General features: G+C 36.2%; 1 protein-coding gene across 2 annotated transcripts; it reads right to left on the reverse strand.

Annotated features, from left to right (window-relative positions):
- Positions 1-1,375: 1,375 nt before the first annotated feature.
- On the reverse strand, positions 1,376-14,467 carry LOC110374040 (acyl-CoA synthetase short-chain family member 3, mitochondrial). Of its 2 annotated transcripts, none has more exons than XM_064040778.1 (12): positions 14,349-14,467; positions 9,619-9,769; positions 9,045-9,189; positions 8,606-8,750; positions 7,556-7,652; positions 6,950-7,149; positions 5,155-5,386; positions 4,583-4,742; positions 3,244-3,391; positions 2,789-2,934; positions 2,230-2,461; positions 1,376-1,834 (listed from the first exon to the last, which is right to left on the reverse strand). In XM_064040778.1, the coding sequence occupies exons 1-12, from the start codon at positions 14,395-14,397 to the stop codon at positions 1,557-1,559; spliced, it is 1,983 nt and encodes a 660-aa protein (XP_063896848.1). In that variant the 5' UTR covers positions 14,398-14,467; the 3' UTR covers positions 1,376-1,556. The 2 variants fall into 2 exon arrangements, with proteins under 2 accessions (XP_063896848.1, XP_063896847.1); XM_064040777.1 differs by lacking the exon at positions 14,349-14,467 and adding an exon at positions 12,718-12,935.
- Between the last annotated feature and the right edge of the window lie 4,662 nt (positions 14,468-19,129).

Raw genomic sequence — 19,129 nt, forward strand, 5'->3', positions numbered from 1 at the left:
TAGACATTAGCTAGGAAAAGAAAAAGGAACAATTTACTCCCTTATAAAATGTTTACGTTTGTAGGTAGGTAAGTACCTACAGAAAACAAAGAATTAATCATAAGTGTGTAAAATAATATTTAATAGCAATACAGGTTTGTATATTCAGTTTGCGATCAGAAAAAAATGTATTTCGGTGTTTCACACTTTACATTTATAGGTACCTCCGCTACATATATAGTAGGTACCTTTAAGATCACAAGGATATTTTTCCATACCACACCAATACAAGTTTAAGTGAAGAACTTAAATAAAAGTTTAAATGAAAATACTCATTGGAAATATCCACGGAGTAAGGAAAGATGAGCGGAGCATTTTGGCGCGTTACTTTCTTAGGAGATATTTTTTCGTTATGGCACCTCTGCTAGTAATTTGTTCTCTATGGATATATCCAACAAGTATCATTTAATTTACTAGATATAGTGGCATGCTGTTTGTAAAGTTCTTCCTTTTAATTACAATAAGTTCTATAAACATAACACAAATTACTTAATTCAACTAAACACAGTTTGATAATAAAATAAAACTAATTACAAATTAAAATACCTTGTCCGTTTTTCATTCATTTACAAATCACTCATCAACTTATAACTATATAAAACCTAAGAATAAAATAATTTAAATAAATATAACGCCGACCTTACACTTGTAAGTTGCTTCCGTAAAAATCACGTAAGTAACTTCTGTAAGTTGTTAAAAGTTCTACGACTACGTTTCATCATCATCATCATCTCCCAAATCTTTTCCAAACTATGTTGGGGTCGGCTTCCAGTCTAACCGGATACAGCTGAGTACTAAGGATTGACTGCTTGTCTGACCTCCTCAACCCAGTTACCAGGGCAACCCAATACAAGGAGTATTGGTTATACGTTTATATTTGTAAAATCGTAAGTTAATTACTATATTAGCATTAGCATAGTAGCTATTTCCGTGAGCAAAAATTACAAGTGTAAGGCCGGCCTAATGAATGCACATGATGATAAAAATGCACACTACATAGGTAATATAAATAATTGAAAAACTATCTTAACCGGAAATGATTTCATTTTAAATTAAGTAGAAAATGAGCAATTATATATTCTGGATATGATTATAACTGGAGCTATAGCTTAAAATATATATTATAATAGTTATACTTGTCTCTACAATAAATCAGAAAATATAGATAAGTAGGTAACTTAGTATTATACAAATACAATATAAATATCTTTTTAACTACCTTAAATAATTATACTATAAGTAATATGCATTTGTAATTTACAATAAACTGATATAAAATTTCCATGGGTTGCCATAACGAAGTATGTAATTTACCAAAAATGTAAAATTACCTAAATTATTATTACATTAACATAACACAGATATTTGGTATGCAAATATGTTACAGTAAGTACACAATAAAAAAACAAAAAGCTGAAGTACAAGTTTCTATCACAGTGACAAAACAAAATAAAAATAACAAAAAAAATCAACATAGAAATCAGTTTTTTTCTAATCTTTTTAACTACATAATTAAATTATAATTCCGGATCGGGCGCGTCAATGGCGTATCCGAATTTTTGCAAAGCTATTTTAATTTCTCCGAAGACTGTGGGATCTTCTATGGTCGATGGTAATTTGACGAGTTGAGACCTGGCCAACTTAGCTATGGCTCCACGGAGTGCCTTCCCAGACCTGGTCCTGGGTAAGGCTGGAACGGCTACTGCTTTCCTGAATGCTGCTATGGGACCGATGAGGTGTCGTACTAGGGCAATCAGTTCTTGGGTGACTGTACTCTCTGCTACCATTTCTTCGTCTGTTGAAAAAGAGTTTGGTGGTATAGGATACTACTTATATTTTAAATGTATGTAAGGATGTAGGTATGTGTGGGTTATGTACTATAACACACTAAAAGTCTAAAATATATTTTCGACACCTTGAACATCTCTGGCAGTCGTTACGGGAAGTCAGAAGCTGGAGCAGTCTAATTCTGACACCAGGCCAACTAAGGGGTATTGGGTTGCCCAGGTTACTGGGTTGAGGTGGTCAGATAGGGCAGTCGCTTCTTGTAAAGCACTGGTACTCAGCTACATCCGGTTAGACTGGAAACCGACCCCAACATAGTTGGGAAAAGGCTCGGGCGATGAATAAAGTTACGTAGGTAAATAAAAAGTAACGTCCACATAAATTAGGTACACCAAAAAAACTTACCATCCTGAGGTGGCCTCATAACATAGAGACACAATGGTACATCTCCTTTCGTAGGGTCCGGAGCACCAACCACCACAGCATCAGCGACCCTGGCGTGTCGGAGCACCACATCCTCGAGTGCGGCGGTGGAGAGGCGGTGACCAGCCACGTTGATGACGTCATCAGCTCGGGCGACAACCCAGACTGCGCCTTCTGAGCTGATCCAGCCGGCGTCTTGTGTGTCGTAGTAACCCTGGAATTGTTAGTTTTGGTTGGTTAGGGAGTTTATAGTAGTTTATAGTATTTTTTAAGTTTAAGTTTTTTCTTAGCTTTTCATTCTATTAAAAGTTTTTTAGATTGATCTGGGCTAATTGCTGATAAAAGTGTGTGCACGAAATGTGTTTGCTTGTACCCAAAACTACTGAAGTGATCAAAAAAATATTTTAAAGTTAGCGAGCCTCAATATCTTGGGGTGGAATAGAATATATATTTTATCCGGGTACGAAAAGTTGTGTCCACATAATGCGGATAAACTGCGGGGCTTGCGGAAAAACCTAAGTAATAAAATGACTTTCCTTACCGGATAAGTAGAGAAGTAAGTTTCATTGAAGCGCTTGTCAGCCTGCCACAGGGTGGAAGCGAACCCTGGAGGCAGAGGTAGCTTAGCCACGAGTCTGCCAACTTCACCAGTCTGACACTCTGACCCGTCTTCTTTGAGTGCGCGAACTGCAAAATATTTTGCCATTAGATAAGAAGAGACTTCAAGATTTCCTGACATGGTTGTGGCTCCACTCTTTTTTGAGGACAATATTATGAGTGAATTTCACCAGCAGGCGTTAAGTAGTCATCGGTTAAATGACAAGATATTTACTATGAAGCGAGAAAGCTGCTTCTTGTCCAAAAGGATATTTTTTTGGATACCTTTTTGGTGAATCGGAGTCTGAGAAATAGGTAATTCTTGCAATCTCATCATTTTTGACCGACTTCCCAAAAAGGAGGACGTAAAAAAATCAACAGAAATGAGTCTTTACTTACTGTCATATCCAGGAACAGGATAACCAGCGGAATGTGGTGGGATAGCCTTCACATTGTAGCCGATGCATGGCGCGGTGATGGGAGACCCTGACTCCGTCTGCCACCAGTGGTTCAGGACTGGCACTCCGAAGATACGCTCTGCCCATTGCTGTGTGGAGAAAACAGATGTTAATGTATTTATCTATTCAGGTGTATAACTTCACGGCAACTTAACTTTTCAAGTCAGTTCGGTTCAAGAAAATTTTGTTTTTCAATTTATTGTTAAAATCAGAAGACGGGGCAAAGGTTTTGGTTTTACAATGCCTGGTGATTCTTTTTTTAACTGACTTCTCAAAAAGGAGTAGTTTGTTAAGTCGGATGTTTGTATTTTCTTTAACCGATTTAATGGAGCTTGCCTACCTATCTTGAAACAGTGCTTTTTGGGTGTTTAAAGTAGAAAGGGAAGGGAATACTTAATTATAATAAATATGACGGAATTTATGCTATGGGTCCTTTGGACCAGATCTCGTACTAAGTATATTTCAAGGTACCTACTTTATTAGAATGCTGTTTTATTGTTAGTTTTACACAGTAGTTCTAAGACATCGACATTGAAAAAGATTATTTTACTTATTGCTATTTGTAATTTAGGTAGGTACTGTTTTCAACACCCGTATGGTCGCGAGCAGTGGCGGTGCGCGTACGCATGTCGAAGGTCAATATTGTGCTTACATGACAATGCGTGCATTAATTGACTTAATTTTGTTAGTAACATAAATACAGTATTGATGGTTTTGAGAACTAGGAAACTCTTCGTTGTAAATAAGTAAAATATTACCTAATTATTCATCAAAATACAACGTAATTGACTTTGGGACGGAAGTACGAAATTGTTTTTTGTTGGTGTCCCTTGTTCCTTTCAAGCAAGATAAAATGGCTACATCGATACGCCACATACGCTGTACCTACATAGTTATAAAGCTACATACATAGTTTAAAGTTCCATCTTTCCACACTTTTCCAAACTCTGTATATAGGTCGGCTGCCAAGATATTCAAATGACAGCCGAGACCCACAAAACCAATTTAACGCGCCCTCCAAATCTTTGAAGAACTCATCATGAGCCACGGACCGATGATGCATTGCCATGAGCCCCTAAATTAGCACGAGTTTAAGGTACCGTTGTTTCCTTATGGAAGAAGCAGAAGGGAGTGGATGTAATGTGTATGACGTCTGACAGAGAGGAATGGAAGAAAAAGAACATGTTGCGCCGACCCCAAATGACTTGGGAACAGGGCAGGAAGATGATGATGATGATGTTTCCTTATGGAAGAGCGTTAACATCCAAAAAACTACTGACCCTGGTATCCTGGTCACAATGCTCTCCAGCAATGAAGACAGTCTTCAAGGACTTGCTGCAGTACCTCCTGGCGTACTTCGCGTTGGGGTCAGCTCGCTTCAACACTCTGAATGCCGTTGGTATCGTGAAGAGGGCGTTCACACGATGCTGTTCTATGATTCTGGAAGAAATATGGAAAACTTGAAGTAAACCTTCAAATAGAAGTTGGCCAAGGAACTAATGGGATATCAAAGTATATATGTAATCCATTGAATATTAGAATCTCAAGATCTGAAATTTAATTATGTTGAAAAGGAAACAGTCTTTGTCAAAGCGAGCTTATTTAATTTAAATACTTTTATAATTATTTGGGCTTATTTGTTGATTTGAACCCGCTAATCTCAGTCATTATTGTACCGATTTGAAAACTTATTTCAGTGTTTGATCTCATTTATTGAAGAAAGCTATAAAGCTATGGGTGAAATCGCTGGCGAAAGCTAGTCAAAAGCATAATGAACTCTTTTCTTCATAAGCACAGTGCTGCGCTAAAAACAAATTGTCAGAAGATCTTACCAAAAACATAAAAGCCTTACCTAAAATACTGTCCAGGGTCTGGAGTCCTATCAGGCTTGCCCTCATAAAGAATAGAAGTCACTCCAGCGAGCAGGGGTCCATAGCATATGTAGGAGTGTCCGACCACCCATCCAAGGTCTGATGCTGCCCACCACACGCCTTTCTTCAGCCCGTAGACTGTTCGAAGCGACCAGCAGAGGGTGGCTGCGTGGCCACAAGGTCTTTGGATACCTTTGGGCGCACTTGTGGTACCTGCGTAAAAGAAATATTGAAATTAAATGGTGTCTATCCTAAAGAAAGAAAAATTTATTTGTCAGAATGTAGTACAAATATAGGTGTTTTATACGAAGTAACTATTAGTAATTGGTTTTATGTTAAATAGAATCTCAAATCTCAATCTCTCTAAGAAGCCCTCGTGTCAGTTTTCTCGAAATTCGTCTGAATTGCAAGTATATAGATATCCAAAAAGTAAAATAATTATATTTAATTACGTTTATATCCTTGCAGCCTATGTAATTATAGTATTTTTTTATATCCCTAGGTAGGTCTTAATTTTATAACAAACCGCGTACCTGCATCTATTAAAGTTAGTGCGTGGCAACTCTTGCGGATGCTAGATAATAAGTTAGTTACTTATAGGTAACTCTAAAGCAAAAAACCGTGATTTTCTCTATAAAACCCTGAGAAAAATAATTACTTTCTACTTATAAAACAATACATAATTGTCGACAGTCAACACGGTGTGCTCACGTGACACGTAATATATTATAAGTTCATTAACAATAGACTTAAAGTAATTATCAAGTATAATGACTACTGAACAAAGTCTCGAGACCTAATTGACACGATTAAAGGGAAGCAATTGCTGTCAAACTGTAATTTTATGTAATAAGAGACTTGTTTTACAGCCACAAGCAAAGGTAAGTACTTAAGTGTTGTTAACTGCAGATCTTTGGAACCAGGAAGGTCGGTACTTACTGAATGAGTTTAAAAAATAGGTACGTGTTACGCACACTTTTTGTGTGTAGGTTGTAAAAATAACAAATGGGGTTCTTTTTATCAAAACACTAGCTTCCGCAAGCGGCTTCGCCCGCGTGTTCTGTTGATAAAAAGTAGCCTATGTGTTAATCCAGGGTATCACTTATCTACATACCAAATTTCAATCAAATCAGTCCAGCTGTTTTTGCGTGACTGAATAACAAACATACATCCATACATTCTCACAAACTTTCACATTTATAATATAAGTAGGATAATGTTTTAGTAGTTAAGTAAAGTACTCAAAATAAAAACGTATCGTTTTATCGTAATGTCTATCTATCCTCTACCAATAGTCAGTGACTGTTCCAGTCACCTTCTTAGGTCCTAGTGAACTCGAAGCTAATTAACTAATAGGCACTGAATCGAAAGTGGTCTTTACCTATTCCGATAAAACTAAGTATACGGTCGGGTACGTATTTAGGGTATCTCCAATATTTACTCTCGACGGTTCATAGTCTTCATCTAGATTCGTCTTTCAGAAAATCACAGTCTAAATGGAGTATCTATTTGAGTATGCACTTGTCTAAAGATAAGTAAACAATCTTTATACAACTTTTTTTAAACTCAATTAAAAAATAAAGTACAGTGTTAAAAAAAAGTATAATATAACATTACAGTTACAATAACAACAGTTCCGTAATCAATTGAATCATTATTTAAGCACGTTTTACTTAATACCTATGTATTTTCGTGTAAAAAATTCTAAGTATCAAGATTGTTCCCCTTTAATTAAGTGTCTACTCAAATGCCGTTTTAGTTATCAGTTGAACTCACCTGAGGTATACAGAATATACAGGGGTTCATTAGCCTCTACAGGCACACAGGGCACAGGGTCGGCTTCTAACGCCTCCTTCCAGTCGATATCACGTCCAGGCTCCAAGGTGCACTCCAGGACTCGTCGCCGTTGGAAGATGATGCAGTTGTTCGGTTGGAAGTCTGACTGGCAGAGAGCTTCGTCCAGGATGTCTTTGTATCTAGAGAGAAAGAAAATTTTGTTAAGTTAGAGGTGATGAATAAACAGACGCTAGAATACAATTGCGGTTTACGTTACAATGTATATTTCTGATAAAAATCAAATAAATTGAAGTAAAATTGTTTCAGAAAATTTTATGGCGCTGGAATTTATAAAAGATCATGATTTTACAACGCTGAAAATCATGAGTCCTTTAATGATGGAAATTGCTGTTTTTCTGAAATACTTTGCTTAAGTAGTTTAACTTTGTTCTCAACATCTTCAAAAATTAAGTCTATTCGATGATATAAGAGGACTGTCTGGCTGAGAAAAACCTCTTAAGGAGCTTATTTCATATTGTAAAGTGACCCGGTTTCACAAGCAAGGTCAGGAATACACAGATGATAGTGGTGGAAAATTCTAACTACCTGACAATTTTGTTGGGTTCCACTCCACAGCTGGCTGCAATGATCACAGTTGGTTCTGCATGCTCAATCCTGGTCCTTAGCTCTCGTGCCGCGAAACCTGTGGAAACATTGGTTGTTTACAGTAGAAGCCATATAAATCTAAATCTAAGGGTAATTTCTATGTAAGTCCTGGTCTTTATGGTAATAATATTTTCTAAAAACTTTTCGGGCACCTTATTTATCAAAACATACAAACAATCAAATCTTTCCTCCTTATGTATTAGTATAGATCAGCCTTCTGCCAGCTACATATCTAATAAGTAAATTCGAGAAGCTATAGATATTAGGCATTACAAACTATCGCCAAACAAACAATGTAAATTATCTACAACCCGACGGGTTACCTAAAACAAATTCAAAATTCAAAAACTATTTTAGGTAACTCGAAAGTCGTCTACGTACGTTAACTAATTGATTTAAATTAATACGGGCGTGTGTTCGGTAGTTCATTTAGCGAAATATATAGGTACCTATTGGTAGTAGTGTCAGACAACAAAACACTTTCTAGAAAAAGCGGGCAATAACCCGATATTGATGAACTTTAGTATATGTAAGTATGTCAAAAAAGACGATTGAACGTTTGAATCACTTTGATAGGACTGTCTAGCTATTTAGATTGAGTAGTAAACTAACACAGAGAAGGAACAATGCTCCACATACGTTAGAAATCTGATCTCATATTTTTCATCTTAAACTGTATATTAGATAGCCTTCATATAATAGCCCGTGATTCTACTAAGCCCTACCTTCCCGGTCCGTGTATTGCCGAGATTATCGGCGAGATTCCAGCAACATTTTTGTTTTGGCGCGAGTTCACAGGTAGCACGTGTTCAATCCCTCTATCGGTTTTTTGGGAGACCAAGGAATCGTCGTGTCAGCCGAAAGACGTCAACTGCTGAATAAAGGCGTCCCCTAAGCTTCGCCAATTTCCTAGATCTTTGGTAACCCGCATCCACTGCTTGCTGACCACCTAGTGGGAAGCCTGCCCAAAGAATATGATTTCTAAATTACCTCCAAACACGACAGAGTGGATGGCTCCGATTCTGTTGGTGGCCAGCATGGAGATGATGGCTTCAGGGACAAGGGGCATGTAGATCAGCACCCTGGAGCCACGAGTCACGCCTAGGGATGCCAGCTTACCGGCCAAGCGGGATACCTGGGAATTAAAGAGTTATTTTATTATCATCATGGGATATGGTGAAAATAACCTCAGGCCTGATCAAGGTTCTTGAATTTAATCATACTAAGCAAGTACTGAAAGTTTATTTCACGAAGTTGGGAGCCATATTAGTGTGTTTAGATACCTGATAAAAAGGAATAAATATGTGAAAATATAGATAAGTTCTGGGTAGCTCATTAGGGTCTGAGTCTACAAATATGTATTTCTTCTTTCTTTCAAGTGTAAAAGGTAATATGGTAACTATTAATTAATCTGTGGTATTATACTGACCTGATCTTGAATCTCTGAGTAAGTGATTTTGCGGACGGTGTCGGTCAAGGGTGAGTCGTGCACTAGCGCCACCTGGTCGCCCTTGCCGCTGGCTACATGTCGGTCCACTGCATTGTAACATACTGACATCTCGCCGCCTACCCACCTAAGGGAGATACAAAATCAATGTAATTGATACTTAGATAGACAGCACACTATTTTATTCCGCACTCGTATAAATATATCTCGATAAATGGTTTATCTCACACTGAACAGATTTTTTTAATTAGTCCAGTGTGCTTCATTAGTAGGTATAGACGCATATTCGTAGGTATAGATGCAATATGAGAGAAGTTCCAGTCCAGAGGTTACAACTGAATAACTCCAGATAAATAAATAAGATATAATCTCAAGTCGCCCAATCGTGGCTCTGGCAAATCAGGATTGATTTAACAGTAGGTTATCATCATAATAATAATTCATAATTTTTAACTGGTCATCCTAATCAGAAGTAAATTAACACTGTTAAATAATTAGACTTGCCAATGGAATCAAAACACAAAAATCAAGGTTGTCAAATAAAGAACCTACTAACCATTTTGTAAAGGGTGGGTTGCTGTTATCTAGCACACGTTCCCAGGGTTTGGTCCACTCGAGTTCCTGGGCAACCTCGCCCCAGAACCCCTCAGGGTCATCGATGGAGCGCCTGTAGGCTTCCTGGAACTCCGGAGTGACACTGCTCTCACCTGAGGAATTAAAACAAATCGCGAATTTAAAATTTTGGAAGACGGTTCCTTTCTGTTTGTAGCAAGTAAAAAAAAATTATGCAAATGCTAACTGTTCTGAATCCAACCCAGTTACCCGGGCAACGATACCCTTTGTGTAAGACTGGTTGTCAGACTTTCTACCTTCTGACTACCAGTTACTGTATCTTATGATCGAACAACTCGTGCGACTGCAATTGTTAATAAGCCACGAACGATCTTCCCTATAAATTAATCACAGCTTAAATGCTGCCTACTTACTAACTCTGAGTTTACTTATAGTGCAGTCATCCAAGTAAATAACGACAATAAGTGCATGATTATGATGCAGTTCAGTGCAAGTTGTTAACAATTTATGTGATCTAGAACATTCAGGATTTAAATAAATAACTATGGAGTGTACCTATAATACTAGGTATAGTAACGGATTAATGTACGTCATAAAACTATAGTTATTCCATATATCATTTATGTAGTAGGTATATCTATTTACTTTGAGGCACAATGTTTACATATAGCAGACATATTTGAATAATAACTATTTAACGCTGGTTAGGGCCTCTTCAATTATGAAAAGAGGTCAAGATGCAGTGGGAGAGTTTTACACTATAGTCTGTTTTTTAATCTCGTAGACTAAATTGACACTTGCAAAATGTCAAACTTTCTAATAATTTTGCTAGCTCTGTGGTGCAGTGTTGTACTTACGATACCGGTTCGTTGAATCGTAACTTTTTACAATAAGTCATCCTGAAATAATGGGCTTATCCTTGATGATTACGCATGGCTTTGCGTGGTCAGATATCCCTGGCAGTTTGTAGCACGTCGTACAGCCATGTGTACGTACGTGAATTTTAAATATAAAACTTTGAATGAATATTAATTTCGTCTATTATAGATAAAAAGTTACGATTCAACGAACCGGTATCGTAAGTACAACACTGCACCACAGAGCTAGCAAAATTATTAGAAAGTTTGACATTTTGCAAGTGTCAATTTAGTCTACGAGATTAAAAAACAGACTATAATAGAACACAAAGTGTCTTTTTGTTGGACCCCAAAAGGCCCCAAAAACAGTGAACCAATTTGAAAAATTCTTTCACCTTTGGAAAGCTGCACTCTTTCCGAGCAACACAGGCTCATTTTATCCCGGTATGTGCATTCATTGAAACCGCGAGAAAACGGCTAGTGATAATGATAAAATAATAAAATAGGTCATAAATATTTTTTATTTACCACGTGTGCATAGTAAATGCTAACTTATGAATGCTAATGAATGCAAACAAAAAACTTGGTGCACCGTGGTTGCACATGGTACCTACGCGCGTCTGCATTTCCCTAATTAGTTTCCAACTGTACCTATGTTTGTTTTCAGAAAAGTCTGTAAACCTATTTCTTTCACTGCACATGCTTCTAACTTAGATTCCAACACACTGCAAACTTTTAGTCGTCTGATAGTTTGTTTGGGCTCATAAATCAATGACATATTATGCACACAACTTGTTCAGGTAGGTAGGTATCAAACCGACTTAAAACTGTGATTGAATTCACGATTTTCTCAAAAAAATAAAAAATTGCCGGCCTGTCAACTTCCGGCAAACTGTTAAGACTGCAATATACGGATTTTCTTAGTCGAAAATCAACAGGAGCATGCACCATTGACATGCTAAGTATCTACTTTAAATATTTGTCGAAGCAAATCCACCCCTTTTTACAATTCAATACGGTTCAAGACCTCTTGGCCCCGGTTTTTGTTAGGCGTTATTGACATCAGAAAGCCGATTCGTGAAAATAAGTTACGTCGGTAAATTGAAACACCGTTTGGTTTTACATAACTATTGTAACAATAGGTGTTGAAAACTTGTTTTTTAAACCTCTAAATGTGTTTTTTATTACTCAAAGTTTCACACTTGTATATACTTAATCATATTAGACATTTTACATAGGTAATCATATTAATTTGTAATTAAAACATACTAATTAATATTGAAAATAGTCAAGGTGAAATTGTACGTATCACAGTATTTTCTATATGTCCATGTGCATGCATTCTAATGTGATAATGGTTTCAGCACTAATAAATTAATTATGGAAAATCGTTCTTCTATTTACGAAAATCTGCGAAATAGCCCACAGGTTAATCCCGAAAAAAGACATTTTCTTTTATGATATTCATATTATATAAAAATTATAGAAACACAAATCTTATAGTGTACAGAAATCTTTAAACAGAAGCGTCACTCAACTTGAACACACCACAGAACTTCATGGAAAGTCGAGAAAATCTAAACCACTATTAGGTATTATTAAGCTGAAGAGTTTATTTAAATGTGCTAATCTCAGAACTTCGCATCCGATAGGAATAATTATTTAAGGCTTTAAATACTTTTTATAAAGCTTTGTTCTTTGAATCGGGTGCGCCAAGTAGTCCTACGGGACACGGTTGCAATTGCTAACGACAGATAGTAATTTCATAATATTGTAAAATTTAACAACTAACAATGACGTCAACCACTGTATTGTTAAAACAGAATTAAAAACCGTGACAAGTTTCCGGAAAAATGCGAAATTAAAAGAAAAGCTATCTAAGGTACAAATTGCTAAAATCTAAAGTACGTAACTATACGATAGTTCTTGAGGAAAACTCTTATGTGGGATTACCGGAAGTATTAAAAACTAAACCACGATTTTGGCTTTGATCTTGAAAGAAGACCGGGTCTATAAGCCTATGAAAATATTTATTAATAAATATGAAAGGGGGCTAGAAAAATGCCTGTTATATGATTCGGGATGCTCTGAAAATACTACAAAATAAGAATGAAAACAAAAGAGTGAGAAGCGTAAACGTATGTAGGTACTTAACCCTTCACATCTTCAGGAATACGTTATTTCTACTGCGTCACAATTTCGCCAAAAAAATATTTTCAACTCACCATAACTTTCAATATCAGCAGCAGAAACAAAAGTCTTCTTCTTCAATTCACTGATAGTAGACTCGAACCTATTCTTCTCCAATTTAGCCCCACCTTCATTGTCTTGGTACATTTTTGGAGAATAAAAAGTACAAACTCCTGGCTTCAATTCGTCTTTCCCTCGGGAGTTACGGGAAGACACTGGTGTGGTACAGTGACAAATGAACTGGTTAGCCAAGGAGTTTGTATGTCTTTGAATTTAAATGCAAGACCTCTGAACTTATTGAATTGTTAAATACTGGCTGATAAAGATCGTGACGCAGTAGTACCGTTCTAAACGAAATAAAAATAAATCGCTTTGAGAGAACTTGAATATGAAGTGGTTGGAGATCCCTGATCGGAGAACAGTTTATATTTTGAAGATATAGATATTTTGGAGAGGGGTGTGTCCATTACAATTTACCTACAATTAAACATTTAGGTACATTAGAGTAAATAATAAAAAAAAGTTCATTAAATAATTTAATAGCTTATTTACCTTAGCCTAAATTGAACTTAATCTATTTTGGTAATGAATCATGAATGAATTCACAACTCCGCCCTTTGTACAGAACCAACGAACAAACCGTTATTTTCCTGTGGTTTATTCACCACGTCTATACCGGATGACATAAATAGGCACAGTATTTTAATTTTAGTTACAAAAAGTTCTTTTTATATTCAATAATGTGGCGAAAAGATTTGACACTAATAAGTGCCTCTGTATTTTTATTTATCTATTGTTTTAAATTAGAAATGTCGTCTAAAGCCATTTATACAGCTTACTTATTTTGGACTTGGTGTTTTTCATACTGGATTAGTGATTATAAAAAGAGGAACGGTCTCACACAAAAAATACACCAGATTTTGAAATCGATTTTGCAATCTTTCATAATGAGAACTACAAGCAGTGAACAACATAAATAAGCCTTCATAATATACAATCAGGCATCGTATAAAATCTCAAGATGGTTCACAATCAATCATAGTAAAACATATCAAGCAGGTTCAAAGAATTAAACTACTCAGGTAGTACTAGATATATCGAATTCATTCTATTTCTAGAAATCCAAAAACCACCACTACGTTTTTCGAATGAGTAATTTGTTTCACATACGTTGTGAAACAAATTATTTACTCGTTTGGGTTCAAAAACCTACATAATTTGGGGCAATTTGAAACGCAGTGGACACTGGCCTGGTTGTAAGCCCAATGTGTAAATGATGTACACGAGCATGGCCCAATTTTGCTTTATTAATCCCCATTTAATGATTAATTACAGGATTTACAGAGTAAACTTTCAGGGAAAGCAAAGTTTAACAAACTTCATAGAATTTATGAAAATGAAATTTAAATATAGCAAGAAAATCTGGGCATTTTCCTTATTTACTTGAGCTTACTCTAGTGCCTCTTGATCTTACTTTGACTTTTCCCGTAAGATCCTAAGAAGGCCAGGTTTGAAATAAAACCTAAGACAAAGCTAGTAAGAAACCAAAAAAATATTAATTTAATTAAAGATTTTACTTACGGATAGATAAAAATTGATGATATCACATTTAATGGCATCTGACCTACTTTTTGGTCACGCATGTAGAAAATATAGGAGGACCTACCTTCAAAGGTGTCAAACTCTTCATCAAAACCGTACGTAGTGTCCAGCATATCTGTGCAATTCCGACTAAACCTTCTCTTAAAGCAACCACACTTATATTTGTACTATCCTACCCATCGTTGAGACAATAAGAATGGCATCTGACACAAGACCCCCGCAATTTGCATTAATGTTATAGGTATAATTTAATAAATTAATATTTATAATAATTGGAATACGCGATCATTTTCTGTTTTAATTGTCCTGAAATATTATACTTAGAACTAAGTAATTAATCTACTTAATCGATTTCTGAAAATTATCCCTCAAAGGATGCTCTTATATAGGACTACACGCTCCTAATGAACTCGAAACAGTAATTTACGAATTTAATAAATAAATATATGCCAAATATTATGAAGTCTTTCTCGTTTCAGCCTAAAGTCGCTGCTAAAAAAAAGCGCCCCCCGATAAGGTTGGCAGATTTGCTCGACTTCAGCAACCCGCATCCACTGCTTTCCGGCGATCTTGGCCAGCTCGTCCATATCCATCCGGGCCTGCCCACGCTGCGTCTTCCGGGTCGTTTTTTGCCCCACTGGCCATCCATGTGTATTTTTATATGCTTATTATTATAATGTTTTGTTTAGTTAGAGAAATATGATAAAAATTATAAGATACCACGGAGAACAATAGGACCAGCGGAGATGTCATAACGCAAAATCTCTCTCTAAGAAAGTAGTGCGCGGAAATGCGGGTGTTTGGGGGACGAAGAGCTTTTCTAGCTGTTAGCTCCGCCGTCGTACACCTTCTTTAGAACCTGCCCATTATTTTTAAAACCAAATCACCCATGTGCCTTGTTAGATCTAGTAACTGATCAGGCCTTCAGTACGTTACTCGACCTACAACGAGCTGCCTGACCTACCAGCCTTATGGCATCTCCGCTTGTCTTTCCTTCTTCCGTGGAACATAGGTACATTTACGACAAAGGAGAATTTATTGCCCAATTAGTGGTCACACCTCTAAGCATAAACTAACTTCTGCTGGCGGTTTCACCCGCGTTATTATGATTTTAAATTATATAAACTATTAATTACTGGCAAGTTTCATGAAAATCCATATAGTACCTAAGTGAAGTTTTTGTGTTTACTATGCGTTTATTATATTAGTCTTTATAGAGGTATATTCTATGTATAGATCTTTCCATCGTTTTTCTTAATATTGAACAATCTATAAAATTAAATGGATTATGTTTTACAATCTGTTTTATAGCAACGGTTATAAATCCAAACTAATATTATAAATGCGAAAGTAACTCTGTCTGTCTGTCTGTCTTTCTGTCTGTCTGTCTGTCTTTTCTTCACGCCTAAACTACTGAACCGATTTGTGTGAAATTTGGTACAGACATAGTTTGAAACTTGAGAAAGGACATAGGATAGTTTTTATTACAAAAAATAAATAAAAATAAAATTATTCCGGACATATAGCGCCATCTATTGGTCAAATCAAAAATCTGCTGGTAGTCACTATTCCACGCGAACGAAGTTGCGGGCAAAAGCTAGTACATAATATGCCCTGACCTATTGTTTATGATGCCTACAGAGCAATTATTATCAATTAAAAGAAGTAATTACTCGTTGCCTAGGAGCTAAATCAGAAAAATTATAAATCAACACGTTTAGAAATGATAGACATTTTAATTGATAACAAAGATGAAATTAATATAGCATCTTGCCATAACGAGTCCTTTCGTGTTTCAGAAAGCACTAAATTGTAGGTCTCGGCTGTCATTTGAATGTCTTTGGCAGACGTTACAGGAAGTCAGAAGCCAATCTTACCATGGTTGCCCTGGTAACTGGGTTGAGGAGGTTAGATAGGCTGTCGAACCTTGTAAAACACTGGTTCTCAGCTGCATTCGGTTAGACTGGAAGCCGACCCCAACATAGTTGGAACATGGCTAGGCGGATGATAAGAGATGGACCTAATGTTGAACCCTGGGGCATCCCAATGTCAAGTGAAGTGAAGAGTATTAAGTAGGTAACTAGGTAGATTAATAACAAGAATATTTATTTTGCCTGAAGTTTTATAAATAGCATATTATGTCAGGAAATAGGTCAATGAAATTATGTAGAGACTTTTGCTTACGTTTTTGTTATTTCAGTTTTTTCGTGGAAAAGCAAACTAGGTATCTATTGTTGTCAAAATTTGAATGTTATTATTCGGTCATGTTGATGTAGGAAAATCTTTGTAACAAATATGAATTATTTAGAGAGATTCAAAAGATAACAAATAAACTATTTACATTTTTAACAATAGATAGTAAATCTGCAGAAGGTTTTTGAGTTTGCACGTCATTATAACAATGAAATAAGACGAATATATTTCATAATTTTTCACAGTATTTTTTTGAATAAATTATGTCATCATCAGTTATTTAATCATATTATTATGCTAATTCATCGTTTGCCTAGCGACTAGCGTTTTCTCAACTATGTTGGGGTCGGTCGGCTTCCAGTCTAACCGGATGCAGCTGAGGAGGTACCAGTGTTTTACAAGGAGCGACTGCCTATCTGACTCCCTCAACCCAGTTACCCGGGCAACCTGATACCCCTTGGTAAGACAGGCTGTCAGAATTTCGGTCTTCTGACTGGGTAGTCAGTAATGACTGTTTATTATAATTCGTTAAAAACACATTAAGTACGTCATTATCGGCGATTAGATCATATTATGCTAAATCTTACTACGTACGTATGCAGAAGTTGGCTTCTAGTATATACCATAAGTGCGATGTAGTTTCTTTCCACGTAGATACCTATATACACCTCGGCCTGCACGATGCAGTATATAATTAATTATACCTAGGTACTTAAAAATCCTACTTATATTATAAATGCGATTTTTTACGACGTAGGTACGTTACTCTTTTACGCAAAAACTACAGGATGGATCTTGATGAAACTTGGTAGTAAGATTACATGCCAGAATAACATTCAGGCTACTTTTTATCCATTGGTGGGAAGAAGATCCCTCAGGACACGGGTGAAACCACTGTCGCTATTGGTTGATGTATGGGAAATTCGACAAAACAGACACTTATCTCTTCAATTTGACATACAGGCTTTATTTTTTTCCAAAGCACATGCAGTAGGGTTACTATATGTATAGTTATTATGAAGCTGAAGATTTTATTTGCTAGACCACCCTAATCTCAGAAAATAGGTACTGGCAGTAGCGATTTGAAAATTCTTTCAGAGTTAGGTACTTAAATAGCCTATTTATGGAGGAATGCTACTTTTTATCCTGGTGCGTGGAATAGTTTCCCCAAGAACCGGGGATAATACTGAGACTAACTTAAAGATAATTTTACGAGTTCCTGAAAAAAATGGTCTTGAAAAACAGATGGACAACGAAGTGATCTTTGAGATTACCCTGAAATTATATCCTTACTGCTATTTTATCAAATTAATACATTTACTTACTTCCAAGATTCCACGGTTTTCATCACAGTTTATTTTATAATAATACCTTCATTGCAATAATCCAGTTCTATATACAGAACAAATAGTAACTTGTTACTTACATAATGCATTTAAACACGTTTGACCTCTCACCCCGCGTGGCACATCACACGTGACTCGCGATAGACAAAGACCAGGTACAACTGTTTCTTTGCCAAATCGGTCATTGATATCTGATTTATACTTAACTAGCTTCTGCTAGCAGTTTCACCCGCATCCCTTTGGAACTTTTGCACGAACCCGGATGAAAATTAGCCTAGAGCCTTCTTCGATAAATGGGCTATTTAAAACTGTCATTTTTTTTCAAATCGGATTAGTACTTCCTCAGATTAGCGCGTTCAAACAAACAAACTCTTCACCTTTATAATATAAGTATCGATTAGTAATTAATTTGTACGTAGGTAAGTTCTTTCTTTTGAAGGTGACGTGTTTCGTTCCACGCGCTTCTGAAAGACCAGTCAGCGAACCCTGCGGGGCCTTTTAGGGCCGAAACCTGGGCTGTGGGATTGTTTTGCTTTGAAGTTTGTTCTTCACCGCTTCTTCTTTCCAGTCATAATACTAAGTGGTAAAAAGGGACCGTTTTGAGGGTGCTGACCATTTTTAATTTTGACGTCAACAAGTGCTAATCTAATTAGCCAAATTTCATGACTTTGACTTGTTCGAGAGTTACCGTGGCCCTGGTACATAAAATAGGTACTGCAAAAGGATCTAAGGTGGGTCAAAAAGGTTCCTAGCATTTTGGACCTAGAACGTAGGTCCAAATGAACATTACCTACACAGTTTTAAAACGTTGAGTCAGTTAATGGTGGTTAATTTGAATGGTTGGAAGCAGACGTCAAATGTCAAGATTTTATGCTATAATAGATGGCCTAGTTAGGTATGATCTCCATTTATATAACTGTGGGGAACCAAAAATAAATATCAAAAGATAACTACTTATATTTTAATCTGTTTATATTATTTACCTATTTACGTCAACAAACCAAGGCTAATGATAAATAATGAGTTCTCTAGGATTTAAGCAACAACCTGACACATTCATATGTAGGTAATTTTTATAAAATATCTAATTTATTTAAATCGCTATGTCTTGATTGATTTTCTTGGTTGGCGTCCCATTTAAATTGCCTGCGAAGCATGTATGGCTATTAGTCATAGATTCATATCAGTCATATTTTTAGGCTTGTAAATACGCCTACCTACTTACTTTACTTATTGTAATTCTCTTGAAGGACTTCCTACAACGTAATACAATAAACATTGTACTTGTACTTAAATTAAAATTCAT

The sequence above is a fragment of the Helicoverpa armigera genome, chromosome 23 (assembly GCF_030705265.1).
Source record: "Helicoverpa armigera isolate CAAS_96S chromosome 23, ASM3070526v1, whole genome shotgun sequence".
NCBI lineage: Eukaryota > Metazoa > Arthropoda > Insecta > Lepidoptera > Noctuidae > Helicoverpa > Helicoverpa armigera.

Coding starts and splice junctions, on each gene's coding strand:
- LOC110374040 (XM_064040777.1), bottom strand. CDS start 12,829: ATGTACCAAGACAATGAAGGTGGGGCTAAATTGGAGAAGAATAGGTTC. Junction 7,653..8,605: donor CCACTCTGTCGTGTTTGGAG/GTAATTTAGAAA, acceptor ATGTTTCCACAG/GTTTCGCGGCACGAGAGCTA. Junction 1,835..2,229: donor TATGAGGCCACCTCAGGATG/GTAAGTTTTTTT, acceptor CTTTTTCAACAG/ACGAAGAAATGGTAGCAGAG.